At 32.8% G+C, this 12,871-nt stretch overlaps 1 protein-coding gene across 1 annotated transcript in view; it reads right to left on the reverse strand.

Moving 5' to 3' along the window:
* Window positions 1–7,352: 7,352 nt before the first annotated feature.
* The window catches only part of TSPAN19 (tetraspanin 19), a 20,204-nt gene continuing 14,685 nt past the window's right edge, over window positions 7,353–12,871 (reverse strand). The window contains exons 8-10 of the mRNA XM_011374960.2: window positions 10,118–10,261; window positions 9,110–9,193; window positions 7,353–7,879 (exon numbers count right to left, since the gene is read on the reverse strand). Coding sequence (XP_011373262.1) covers window positions 7,811–7,879; window positions 9,110–9,193; window positions 10,118–10,261 — 297 coding nt within the window. The 3' untranslated portion in view covers window positions 7,353–7,810. The remainder of the gene's footprint in view (window positions 7,880–9,109; window positions 9,194–10,117; window positions 10,262–12,871) is intronic.

The raw sequence follows: 12,871 nt of genomic DNA on the forward strand, positions 1-12,871 counted from the left end.
ATATATATATATAAAAGACATATATATATATATATATATATATATATATATATATATATATATATATATATATATATGTCTTTTCTCCAGTATGACATACTAGTGTTCATACTAGTGTTCCAGAACAGCTTTAGAGAGTGCTTGGAACTTTAGGGAGACAATTTCATGAAAAACTTGTAAAGAGGGCTATTTTTCAACAGCTTCTCAATTAGAGCTATGCATGTTCACTGCTTATAGTTGTAGGATGAGGGAAAAGAATGTGTATTACAATATCATATGAAGGCAGCCTTATATGAATTCCCTTATGTGCCTCATTTCATACTAGTGACAGACTGCTTACAAGATATTTTGCTTGCTGTCAAAGTCAGCTGAGGTTAGTTGGCTGGGAAGTTGCTTCTGAAGCTCAAGTGATTATATAACTCCAAAATATATATGAAATGAACCCAGAGCTCAACTTCAGGCAATTTAATTCCTAACCTTGTGTCTTTTCTGCCATAACATACTGGTCTAAGGATTAAGATGGGCTTTTGCTAAATCCATAAATAGAAAACATATATTTGCATATTTACTGTTTATGATCATTTTTATAGCTACTGAAAGTATATTTCCCCAATTCTCCTCCACTTCATAATACCCTGCACACTTATTCACCAGGAGAGAGGGACCTTACCAGAAAACCATTAGCATTGCCAGGAAATATTAAGTGCTGTTTTAATGTCAGCGATCATGATTTTATAGAGTTCTGTACATCTGTAATATTTTCTCCAGCAAATTCCAGCTACACCAGAAACGGGACAAACTTGGCTACTGAGATTAAGGGAGAGATAAGGATAGTTGTAAAAAAAAAAAAATTACTAATAAATTACTAATCTTACTGAATCAAAAAAGAGATAAAGACAGGAGTTGGGTGTAAACAGTAAGGAAGTGGAGGCATCAATAGATGAGAGGAATGCAAAGGTAAAAAAGCTGTTTTTATGGGACACTCATGCGCAGAGTGGCAGAATATGTAGGCAAATGCCAAGATATTTTTCCAGTCTCACCTTCAGTCTTCTGAGTTCAGCAGGCCAAGAGGCCCAACTACCCTAGTGCACTGGATTTAGAAGAAAACATTTATAAGCTCAAATACTTGTAGACCCAAAAGTAAATGCTAAAACTCATTATATATTCAATATCCTGCAGACTTGAAAAACAAACTCCCTAATGCTGTCTGTAACTGTTTTGTTCACAATTTATTTTGAAGCTATTGGTCATGGTAGACAGATTTTCACATAAAATTATTCTAAACATTTTAAATTAGTGCCCCCCCCCCTAAAAAATCCTAAAATCAGGCACAGAACAACTTACCCCATTATACTCATTGCTCGAGGAGACTAAGTGGCTTACCAAGATTTGAAAACACTACTGCCTCTCAAAGTCTACTCTGTCACCCATTCCATGGATCTCTGCTAGTGACACATCATGTATATTCCTCAGAGAGATTAAGAAGCCAGTATAATACATTCTTCAGAGCAGTTATAAAGCCAGTATAATATATGTATTTTAAACATAGATAAATAATGTTCATTTACAATGCACTATGTATAGTTTTAAACACTTCACAAATATTCAATCATTTAATCCTAACATAGCAGTACCTACTTTGTAGGTTTACTTTATATTACATGCATTTTTCATATAAGGAAACTGAACTACAAAAAAAATAATTTGCTAAAGTTTATAACTAGTAATTGGCATGAGTTCAGGCCAGATCATCTTATTCCAAAACCATGAATTAATCACTTCACTTTCCTATCTCTCGGTGGTCTTTAAAGGACGTATGGCTTCTGCCAGTGAGTGAGTCGGAGGAGTCATTTAATGAAACAGGAACAGAATGAGCAAAGATATGGAGAGGAATAGGTAATCTTATTTGAAAATCCAATGGGCTCAGACTGATTTAGTGACAGATTTTATGGTGGAATGGAATAGGCCTGGCAACTGAAAAATAGTTATAAGCTAGTCATGATATCAGTTGTCATAATAAACATACAAAGCTAATATTTTGGGTGAAGTTAATAAATTTCTGTGTCATGACAGCATCATTCCTGCATCTCAAACACTTGGCTGGAAATAGAATTCCCCTTCCAGAGAGGAGATTGTGTTGAGGGCCACCAAGACTGATCTAGATTCAGGGATTCACTGGAAGGACTCACAAGACTCAGCATATAATTTTACTCATGGTCAAGATTTAAGATAGTGAAAGGATATAAAGCAAAATCAGCAAAGGGAAAAGTTACATAAGTGCGGAAGAAACCAGGAACCAGCTTTTGAGAGTCTTTTGCCAGTGGAGTCACACCGCACACATCACATTATGTAATTCTCTGTCCAAAGTTTTTACTGGGATCTGGTCACATAGGTACCCTCTGTCTAGCACATATATAAACTCTAGAATCCCAAAGGGAAAACGGATGTTCAGCGTAAACCTCACTGTTTGTATAAATAGTTCAGGCACAATGAGCCACTCTTGTATCACTTAAGAACTCTTTTTATGTCAATAGAGAACTGTTTATCAGCCAAGTTTCCAAGTGCAAGCCAAGGGTCAACCTTACAAGCAGGATTTTCTACATCTAGGCAGTTTCAGACTTACTGTGCTAACTCTTTTCCCACAGAAGATTTCCAAGAAAATGTTCTTTATAAGGTAAAGGTTATTGCCTTTTATTCTGAGTATGAGATTTCAAGTGAAAGAGGCATCTGTGTTTTCTTTAATAAATTAATTTATTTGATGCATGCTTCTGATACAGTGGAGACACTAAACCACAATGCTCAAAGATGAGGCCTCAGGATGAAAACAAATACTTGCCAAACACCCTCACATTCGAAAGTCTAAAGCAAGACATTCTTGTAAGTCTTTCAAAGTGGATGGCCCAAGTGAACTGAGTGAATCTTAGTCTAAACACTACATCAAGATTTTATGGAGCAGTGATGGTAGAGGGCTTAAGAGACATGGATGCCCAGAAAATGAGAGGACTCTTTTTTATCTTCTTGTTGACACATGAATCTCCCCAAAGAAAACTAGAAGAAAATGTCCATCCGGTTAGGATTATAATATTGGGACTCATAGTTTTAATTTAGAGAAAATAAAGACAGGTAATATTTCCAATGGTTAAAAAAAAAAACCTAAAACCTAAATTTTCTGATGGTAAATCCACATCTGGTATAATGTTTATAGATTGAACAAAAAATATCAGAGGTATTACAGAAAAAAGATTGATTTGTTTTGAAATAGACTAAAAGATGGAAAAATGATGTTGGTAACATTTTTAAGGAATATGGGTAAATATATGCTACTATAAATATATAATGTGAATTTATAATAAATTGGCATAATGGATTGCAGGGTAATCTATTTCTTGTATTTATTAAGAATTACTAATAAATGCACAGTTTCAGGTATCTAATAATAGTTGAGGCAGACTGGACTTAAAAGAAAAATTTTATACCAAAAAGTCAAATATCAACTGACACAAATGTAAACACTGGAACTCAGCATCTTTATATCATACAGACTTGAAAAATAACCTCAATATTGCGACTGTTTTGTTTACAATTCATTTTGAGGGTGTCGGTAATGTTTCCCAAATTTTCTTAAAGAATTATTCTAGACCTTTTAGAACACACTGTATTTTTTTACACAGAAGAAATTCTCAAAATCTCAATTGGCTTAAACTTGTGGTCCATGACATTCTAACCATTTCTTATTTACTAGTACTTAGACACATTAGATAGTGGTATACTTAATACAATGTGTAAATTTCTGATTTTGTTGTTTAAATATTTCCTAATACTTTCTGTTCCCTGGTGTTTCAATAGCATTAATGTACATTTTAAAATGAAAAAAAAAAAAAACATTCTCTCCTGAGTGAAATATAATGAAATAAATGAATAAATTGTAAACAACTTACATTGGAATATCAGTTATAGAATTTGACTTACCCACACTTTAATATGTCTATACTCTAGAAAATTAATCATGAAATGACTGATTTTTTACATATCTTCTTTCTAATTCCACTAACATATAAAATTTTACATGTCATTTAAATTCATATTAAACAAACTTTTGTATTTTTTTAAAAAACTGTAGAAATTTCTAAAGACATATTCTATTGTCCAGTATCTTTTACACTTTTCCCCTGAAATAAAATATGCAACTGCAATGAGCTGTTAATTAGAGAAATTAGCAGTTCTGCATAATTCATTCCATAAACTTTTTTGGGCATTCAGGAGAAAGTCTACTGTACTTGAATGCAATTGGTAATAACCTTTAATAATTTTCAACAATGATTCTACACTTTGTTTTCACATTACAAATGTTCTTGAACAAATATATTCCCTTTTACTTTGTTTCAAATATTTAGAATACTAGCAAAGGCTTAATCTGTATAATTTAATTTGTCAAGAAATGGCTTCTGCTCTCCCTGCTTTTATCATCAGTAAATGAGTGTTAAAAACTCATTGTTGTTCAATACATATTTATAGATATACTGGAAATATGTCATTAGACTTTTTCATCTAATGGGGGACTTCAAAAATAAAAAGGAATAGAGAAGAAAAATAAGAGGCTCAACAATGAAACAGAAAAGGTAGTATAAAATAGTGTTTTTTTTTCTTTTGCAGCCTTATCTCATGGCAGTGAAACATTAGACTTTTATTATTTCCTTCTGCCAGGAACTCTTACGTCCCCTGAAGAATTACTCCCTTAAGATCAGAAAAAGAAAATAGAAGTATACAAATATTAAACAAATGTTGCAGACATTAAATAAACACTTAAGGTTGTCTGACAGTGTATCTATTATAGTATTCTTTTAAAAATTTATTTCAATGTAAAACTTTTAAAGAAGTTTTTGTTCTGCCAGCACTCCTCATTTAAGTTCCTGGAGAAAGGATATGTGGGTGGCAGTGACTAATTGAACTCACAGCTACTAATTATCAAACAAATTTGGACAGATTACATTTATGATAGCCTAATGAAATCAAAACCATTGAGTATAGACATCGTCAAACAACCTAAGAGGGCAATTCGGTTTTATCTGATGGCATACTGAGTAATTTGACTCAATAATATTCATTAAAGTTCGTTGGCCACCTACGTGGTCAAGTACTGAGCAAGGCTTCGGAATTGCAAAGATGACTTGAAATATCCACAGCCTTGAGTTTCTTGAAGACTTGTGGAAGATGCAGACACTTACCAAATCACTTCCATAGGATTTTTGAAGTGTTATGTGTTAACTTAAGATACCTTGCTTATTCAAGTCTGTCCCATATCCATAAGTGGGGATTCCATCTTTCCAGTTACTCAAGTCATATTCAACTCTTCTTTTTCTCTTATATCTCTACACTCAAACTATGGATAAATTTTGATGACTCCATCACAAAATGTAGATAGAATCTGATCACTTCTCACCAACTCCACCCCTAATCTCTGGCCAAACCTACTATAATCTCTTATCTGGATTATTAAATAAAAAAAAATCTGTTCTCCCTGCTTCCACACGTGTGTTTTCAGTATGGCAGTGAGATTGCTCCTACTAAAATACAAGCCTAGTCACTTGTACAAAACTTGCCAATTGCTTCTCATTTCACTCAATAAAACTATAAAATGAACATCTATAATATTCATAAAATGATCCCTCCAATTGCTCCCTCCCTCCCCTGGCCCTCTACTTATGAATGGCTCTTTTTTGAAGTGCTCTCTGATCCTTAGGCCTGGTCTTTCTAGATATCCATAAAAATATCACATCCATAAAACTTATTTATATGTCAGGCTTTGTGATTGACTCCGAGTTTAACTACAGGTACAGGATTGACTACCTCGTTTACAGAGCCCAATGCAAAGTGAGACATCCCTTGTTCAAAAACTATTAAAATTCCAAGATGGCAACTGCCAAGAACTAAATCAAGTGTGGTTTCTAAGAACAGGTTGTATGCCCCTGAAGCCAGCCCTGTGTCATCTTCATATCCCAATAGCCAGCCATGATCCCGGCACACAGTAGGTGCTCCATAAATGCTTGTTGACTAAACGCATATATCCTTATCTAAAAGAATTTGAAAGTATTCCATTTTCATAGTACCATCACAAAATCGCCCCGAATTTTTGAAACATAACTAAAATGAGGAGCCTGAAGCAAGTTAAATGTGTTTTGAAAGTAACATGACTATTTGAAGGGGAAATCAGGATTAAGCGTTGCCCTAAATCCTAACCTAAATTGAATGGTTCACTTCCAATCCAGATTGATTTTCAGAATTCACTAAGTTTTCTATCTCAGAAAAGAATAAAATAAAATAAAATAATAAAATAAAATAAATAGGAAAAAAATTATTAAACAGAGGGACGTGATTAGTATCTATCTTACGTAACATCTTTTTTTTCAAAGTGTAAAGCAACGTCCTTCAAGACAATATTCCCTAGAATCATAAAGGTGATAAATTCAGTCAGTGGTGCACACATTTTGTGAATGAACTGTGTTAACTAAAAAGAGGCAATCTAGTCTCCAGAGAACTTTTTCAAGGACAAACAAATGTAATCACAATCTATAATATTTATTTGATTACCCATAAGTTCATTTGCAACTCCCAAGTAGGGGAAAGATTTCTGCTATCAGTGTGTTCTTGTGGCATATTTTAGAGAAAATATGAATTTAAAAAAGAGTTTTAAATCCCAAGAGAATTTTAAAGAATAGGAGTCATGTCTATTTACAGGTCACTTTTGAGAAAATGCTTATTCTATTTTCTTTTGTGCTGACTTAAAAAAATAAAAGTTTATAGGTCTCTGAAATCTTCAGTGTACTGAATAGATGGATAAAAAGAGATGATCGAATTGGTAAATGAGCGTTAGCCATCCATAGGAGTAGGAGCATTGCAGGATCTTCTGTTCATCTATACTTTCTTCATTTTCTCAAGGTCGAGACAGCCTTTTGCTATAAAGAACAACAATGATATAATAATACTTCACATCTGTATAGTAGTTTTTATTTTTCAAATAATATTTTTTTCTGTTCTTACAATATTGTTGTTAGGAAAATAGAACAGGTAGGTTACTTTTGTATCCTTCAGAGAATTGTGCATGCACAAACTGAACAAAATTTACAGAAAAAAAGAAGAAAATGAGGAACAAGCAGAGTATGGGGATTCAGTGATCATTTGGAACACATATTTTTTGCCATAATTAAAAAATTCATTGTTATTTTAATATTTTATTTTTGTCACTAAAGTTTACTCAAATATCTAAAATATTAAGTTTATTATCCACTTGTAAGTATTATCAGAAGTGAGAAATAAATGACTAATTCAGTATAGAGGTACATGTCATAAAAATTTTCAAACTTTCTTTTAAGTCTCTTATAAATCAGTATCATTTTCTTAAAATTTTTAAATGTAAGGTACATGTTATAATTGCTTACATAATTAGTATTTTCCGAACATCATAAGTATTTTTTCTATGTAAGAAATTCAAAACATATGGTGGTACTTCACCACCTTTTGAATTTAATATATGTGGCAATAGCCTTCGAATTCATAAAATAAGTCAAGGTAAGTTCTAAACTGTAGAATTTTTTGATATTTCAAAACTTTTGATATTTTGGAAAACCAAATTAATAAAAATTTTATGGAGCAATTTATTATAATTTCAATAATTTTATGTTACCTATAACCAATGATTTCATTAAGTCCTAAACTGCATTAATGTAACTCACAATTATTTTGCAAAAAAATAACATAATATAATTGCTTTGAGAATTAACTCAAATCTTCTGGGCAAATTAAAATCTAAAGATCATATTTCTGTATATATTCTATTCTTGATATGTCTGGAGAAAGAGATACTTAATGAGACTTGCAAAACCTGGAAGAAAAAGAAATAATAAGAGATCAAAATGTAATCAATAAGAATAATTTGTAAGTTAACACTATACAGTCACCATAATGCATACTGTAAAGGGAAAAGGGATCAAATAGAGTGAGTACATTTCAGAGTAAGGTACATACAGTTGTAAATAAGAAATCTGTAGAGTTAGTATTCTAGCGAACCCCAGTTGTCACCAAGTTCCTTCATAGAGGGGACTAAGAAATGGATTTTTTCAGTTTTACTTACATTGGCTATTATTGGGCTAGCTGCCTTGAACTGCTGATCTGTTTTCTGTTTATCATCTAACTATACCATCAATCTTACAAAACTGCCTCTTTTTGGCATAGTATCATGAAAAGTGTTGTGCAAAGCGTAGATGATAAAATGGAGCACAGATATCATCCCCCCAGTCTTGTTATAAACATCTAAGCATGAACACAATAGAGATTAAACATTTCAAAAGAACTATATTAATGCTTATAAGAATGTCTTTGTTTACTGTCATTCACTATCCGAGACTATAACTGTTACCAGTTAAGAGAATTTATGGAAACTTAGGTCAGTGGCTTGGTGGATCAACATAAAACTAAATTCAGTATCCTACTTTGGCCAAACTATGCATTCTATATTTGTTCCAATGTTATAGTCCACATTGCAATAATCTATCCATAGCCTTCATTTGCTCTCAGTCTTCACTGAGACTGGAAAATAAAGTCCTGCTTCTGAATCTCACCTCTGTAGTTGGCACCCTTCAGGTCATGGAATATATCTATTTTGCTTCCTACTGTATCTCTGGCATCTAATATAGTACCTGATACATAGTAGATGTTCCCCCTCCAAATTTACTGAATGGATGAATGAATGAGTCTAGCGTAGATTTAACAATGTCAAATATCTGCCTAGATTTCAGAAATTTGCTAACTTGCAGACTTCCCAACATGGTGCCCTCACTGACAAGATAGGAAGTATTTTTTTTTATCACAAAGCCATGAAATCACTACCCACCAGGATGACCACTTATTAACAGGCTCTAACCACTTGGCTGATTTAGGGCTATCACCTCCAGCTGGTATCTATATCTCTCCTTGGTGCAAATAGTCTCAAGGCCCCGGCTCCTGCTAGATTAACTTGTCTGATTAGGATTCCGCCTGGTTGTTCTTCGGTTTATTCTGTATAGTTTATACTCATTTTTAAAATATATATTTAAACATAGGAACAAAAGCTTACCTCTAAAACCAAAAGTCCAAAGTTAATTCCAATTAATGTTAAAGCATTAGCTTGATACCATGTGTTGATTTTAGTTTCACAACCCTAAGGAAAAGAAGTTACTTAGGTTGACTTGGAGATGGACATGGCCTTATACCTAATTCCATTACAAAGAAGAGACATAGAGATTAGGAATTTGCCCAAGTCTAAAAAGCAAGTCAATGTCTAACTGGAAATTGTACTTTTTAGTTCAGAGAGCTTCATATAATACCAAGACACTTCGGTTGCTACTTTTAAAGTTGCTAAGATGGTGGCATGCAATTGAAATCAGAAATTTATTGTTTTGAGAAGGATTTGATTTTATATGGACAATCGTCATTCAGCAGGGTATATACTACTGCTTAAAATAATTAGTACTCCTCAAAAAGAAACTTAAAAAAAAAAGCTCTATTTATCTATGAATACATTGTGCAATTGAAAGATACATCTTAAAATGAGAATAACAGTATATAAACTATACAAACTATTATCAGATGGAAATCCCTAGTTTATCAACATCCCATACCTATAAATAGCAGTTGCTCCAGATGAACCTATACTGTTGCTTCTGTCACATTTATCTGGACACTTTTGTCATTGCTGGAGTCCCCTCCCTTTACTTTTTGTCAATCTTTATACCTTTTTAATTCTAGTATTGCAGCTCTCTTACCAATCCTTTACGCCAGAAATTTGTCAAAAGTGCCTCCTCCCTCTGCAAGGATTTGGAAAGGAGGGTTGGAGAGAAAGGTTGATGGTATCAGTTCTAGGAGCACTTAGATCACATACTCCCAAAAAGTTTATATATTTATTACATACCTGAAATAATATTATAATTTACTTAATTATTGGTTCAGCTTAGTGAAGCCACTTAAGAACCTAATTACCACAACTAACATTGTTTGTATATAAAATTTGCTCAGAATTCTAAATTGACTTGCCAAAAAAGAGAGGGGATTGTAAATATTTACAGCAGCCTTGATTTATCTTTACCTGTAGGTAAGTTGCATTCAGTGGCTCATCACAAAACCACTTACTTAACGTAGAATTTGTGCAAGAACATGGCACTTGTTCTGAATTTTCTTTACTCTTATTCTTTATCCAATCTGTGTAATTGTGTTGGCCACAACACTGTAACTAGAAAAAGATTCTATGAATTGTACTATAGAATATTCAAAATAAAGTTAATTTTATAATTCCCATGCATATTAGTGTTTTATGATGAATTTATTAATATATTCTCCATCGAAATGTAGTGAATTCAACAAATAAGTACAGTTTTGTTGGTTTAATCAATTACTTTGTTGTTGCTACTGTAAACCAGAGATAAAGATCTCTACTTATATAAGCGGGCTATGTTTGGATGAAATTGTTATATCTGAATTTATCTTATAGGAGCCACGGATGAAAGATAAGACACTTGACTTACTAAAGCTACAAACTATGTTTAGGGCCAGAACATAGAAGAGAGCATCACTTTAGCCATATCTTCCTCTTAACTATAGCAGTTATCTTTATATTTATTCCAAATGTGCTGCCATATGTGTTTAATATACATAAAAAGATTCAGGGTTATTTCTACTGTCAGGATTAATATAAGACGTTAACTTTCAATTTGTATTCTGTGGAAAATTGCTATAAAAAAACAAGAAAGACATAAGGAAAATAGTCATAGATATGATCAAACATTTAAGAAATGTCTCAATTTTAATCCTATTGAGTTGAGAGAATTTGAAAGAATCAGTTTATATATATGTCACCTAGAAAACAAAAACAAATTGAAGTGACTATTTCATTGTTTTCTAAACCTGTTATTGAAAGTTATAACATCAGTACTGCCTACTTCACGACATGTACCAATAATCCTGGCACAATCTTAGAAATGTAGAATGACTAAAATAGCACATTAGATTTTGGATATTGAAAGTTGGTTCAACCCAAACCTGCATATACTATGTTAATTATATTCATGGTTAGGAACTGTAAGCTGGATCCTCATTAATTATAGTAATATCATACATAGAAATGTTTTCCTGTTTATCAATTTATGATCATAAGAAGAAGGTTCGATACTCTAATATGGGACATAATGCAATCTGAAAATGCAATACATGTATAGATCAGACACATCAGAGAAAAAATATGCAGAGTAAAAGCATCCATAATTACATTTCAATTCTCTTAAAATGTGTTTCTGTAATTAAATGTACTAAAAATAATAACTTTATGTGAAGCCTCTAATATAACAGTTAAGAGTAAAATCTTGACTTGCTATTTACTTATTCACTGGGTGATACTGGCTCAGTTACTAAATTTCTCTGTCTTTCATCTATAAAATAAGAATAATAGTTCTGACCTCATTGGCTAGGAGGATTAAATGAGTTAATATATGCAAAGCACTTACAAAAGGGCATGGTGCTATGTAAATGTTTATCAAGAATTTACTACGTACCAGGTGCTGATCTATTCCTGCAAATTATTTGACTGACCATACCAAGACCTTTCCCCACCCCAAAAAATCTGAACTGTTAAATAACAATCTTAACTACATTAGCTAGTAAGTATTAGTTCCTTACTATGTTGCAGATCCAAGGCCTTCTAAATATTTTACATATTACTTCATTTATTCCTGCCAATCAGAGGTAGAGATTATTCTGCCCATTTTACTGATATGAACTGTGAAATTAAGAAATCTACTTGTCCAGGGTCACAAAGCTACCACATGGCAATCCTGCCATTCAGGCTCAAATGGGAACCAGCACACTACTCTGTTGCCAGCAAGGACTACACTCAGACTTACCTCCCGGGGATGCAGGAGGGGAGATGACCCCACTTGGCAGAAAACCACCAACACTTTTATAGGTGAAACAAGGTTAAAATGCACATCAATTAACCCAGAAAAGGAGATTACGTTACAAAAGAAAGATAAAACTCAAGATCTGTAAGTGGGGACAATGCAATTAAATTCTGTTTGAAAGAAATACAAGAACTTCTCATTCCTTTGCCTCGATCCTCTGTCATTCCCTGTCACCCCCCTCCCCCGCTGCAGTGCTCATCTTTGATACCTAATTTTCAGTTTATGCTAATTTTATCTTACTGTTTTCTGTAAAACATTCAGAATAGTCCACTTTGGTATGTCTTCAGGCATATCTTTAGATCCATACTGAGAAATGACTAAATCAATTTCATCATGCCAAACTTGGAGAACCTGTTGAAAATTGTATTAAAAGTGAAATTTTGATGGAAACTTTCCTTAGAGCTTTTTGTAAAAGAGTATTCAGTCAGTCTGCTGTTTTCTGCTTATTACTAAGTGCCTTTCCCCTCTCCCCCAATTATTTTTAGCAATCTCAGTGAGTGCTGATGCATTTGGTCCTACTTAAGCATTCAAAAGTTTATATGACTTTCATAACTAATTCCTAATTTGGTCCTCAAAAGTGCCAAAAAGTTAGAAAGGGCAGATACTATCCCATTTTAACTATTCTTGTATTTGAACAAGGAGACAAATACCTGGAAAATTTAATTATTTATTTTGTTTACATGAATAAGGAAGAGGAGTTGAGACTTTTAAATATGGTTCATTTAAATTCTAGTATAATGATTTTTGTTGCATTATGCTGCTTTTGAATAATGTAAACTAAATAATTGGTGGGAATGCTATAATAATGAAAACATCTGTACAAGTTAAACTCTTACACAGGTACTTATATATCTATGCTTTAATACATTTAAGATTAGAATAATGTAAAG

The sequence above is a fragment of the Pteropus vampyrus genome, unplaced genomic scaffold, assembly GCF_000151845.1.
Source record: "Pteropus vampyrus isolate Shadow unplaced genomic scaffold, Pvam_2.0 Scaffold9, whole genome shotgun sequence".
Taxonomy (NCBI): Eukaryota; Metazoa; Chordata; class Mammalia; order Chiroptera; family Pteropodidae; genus Pteropus; species Pteropus vampyrus.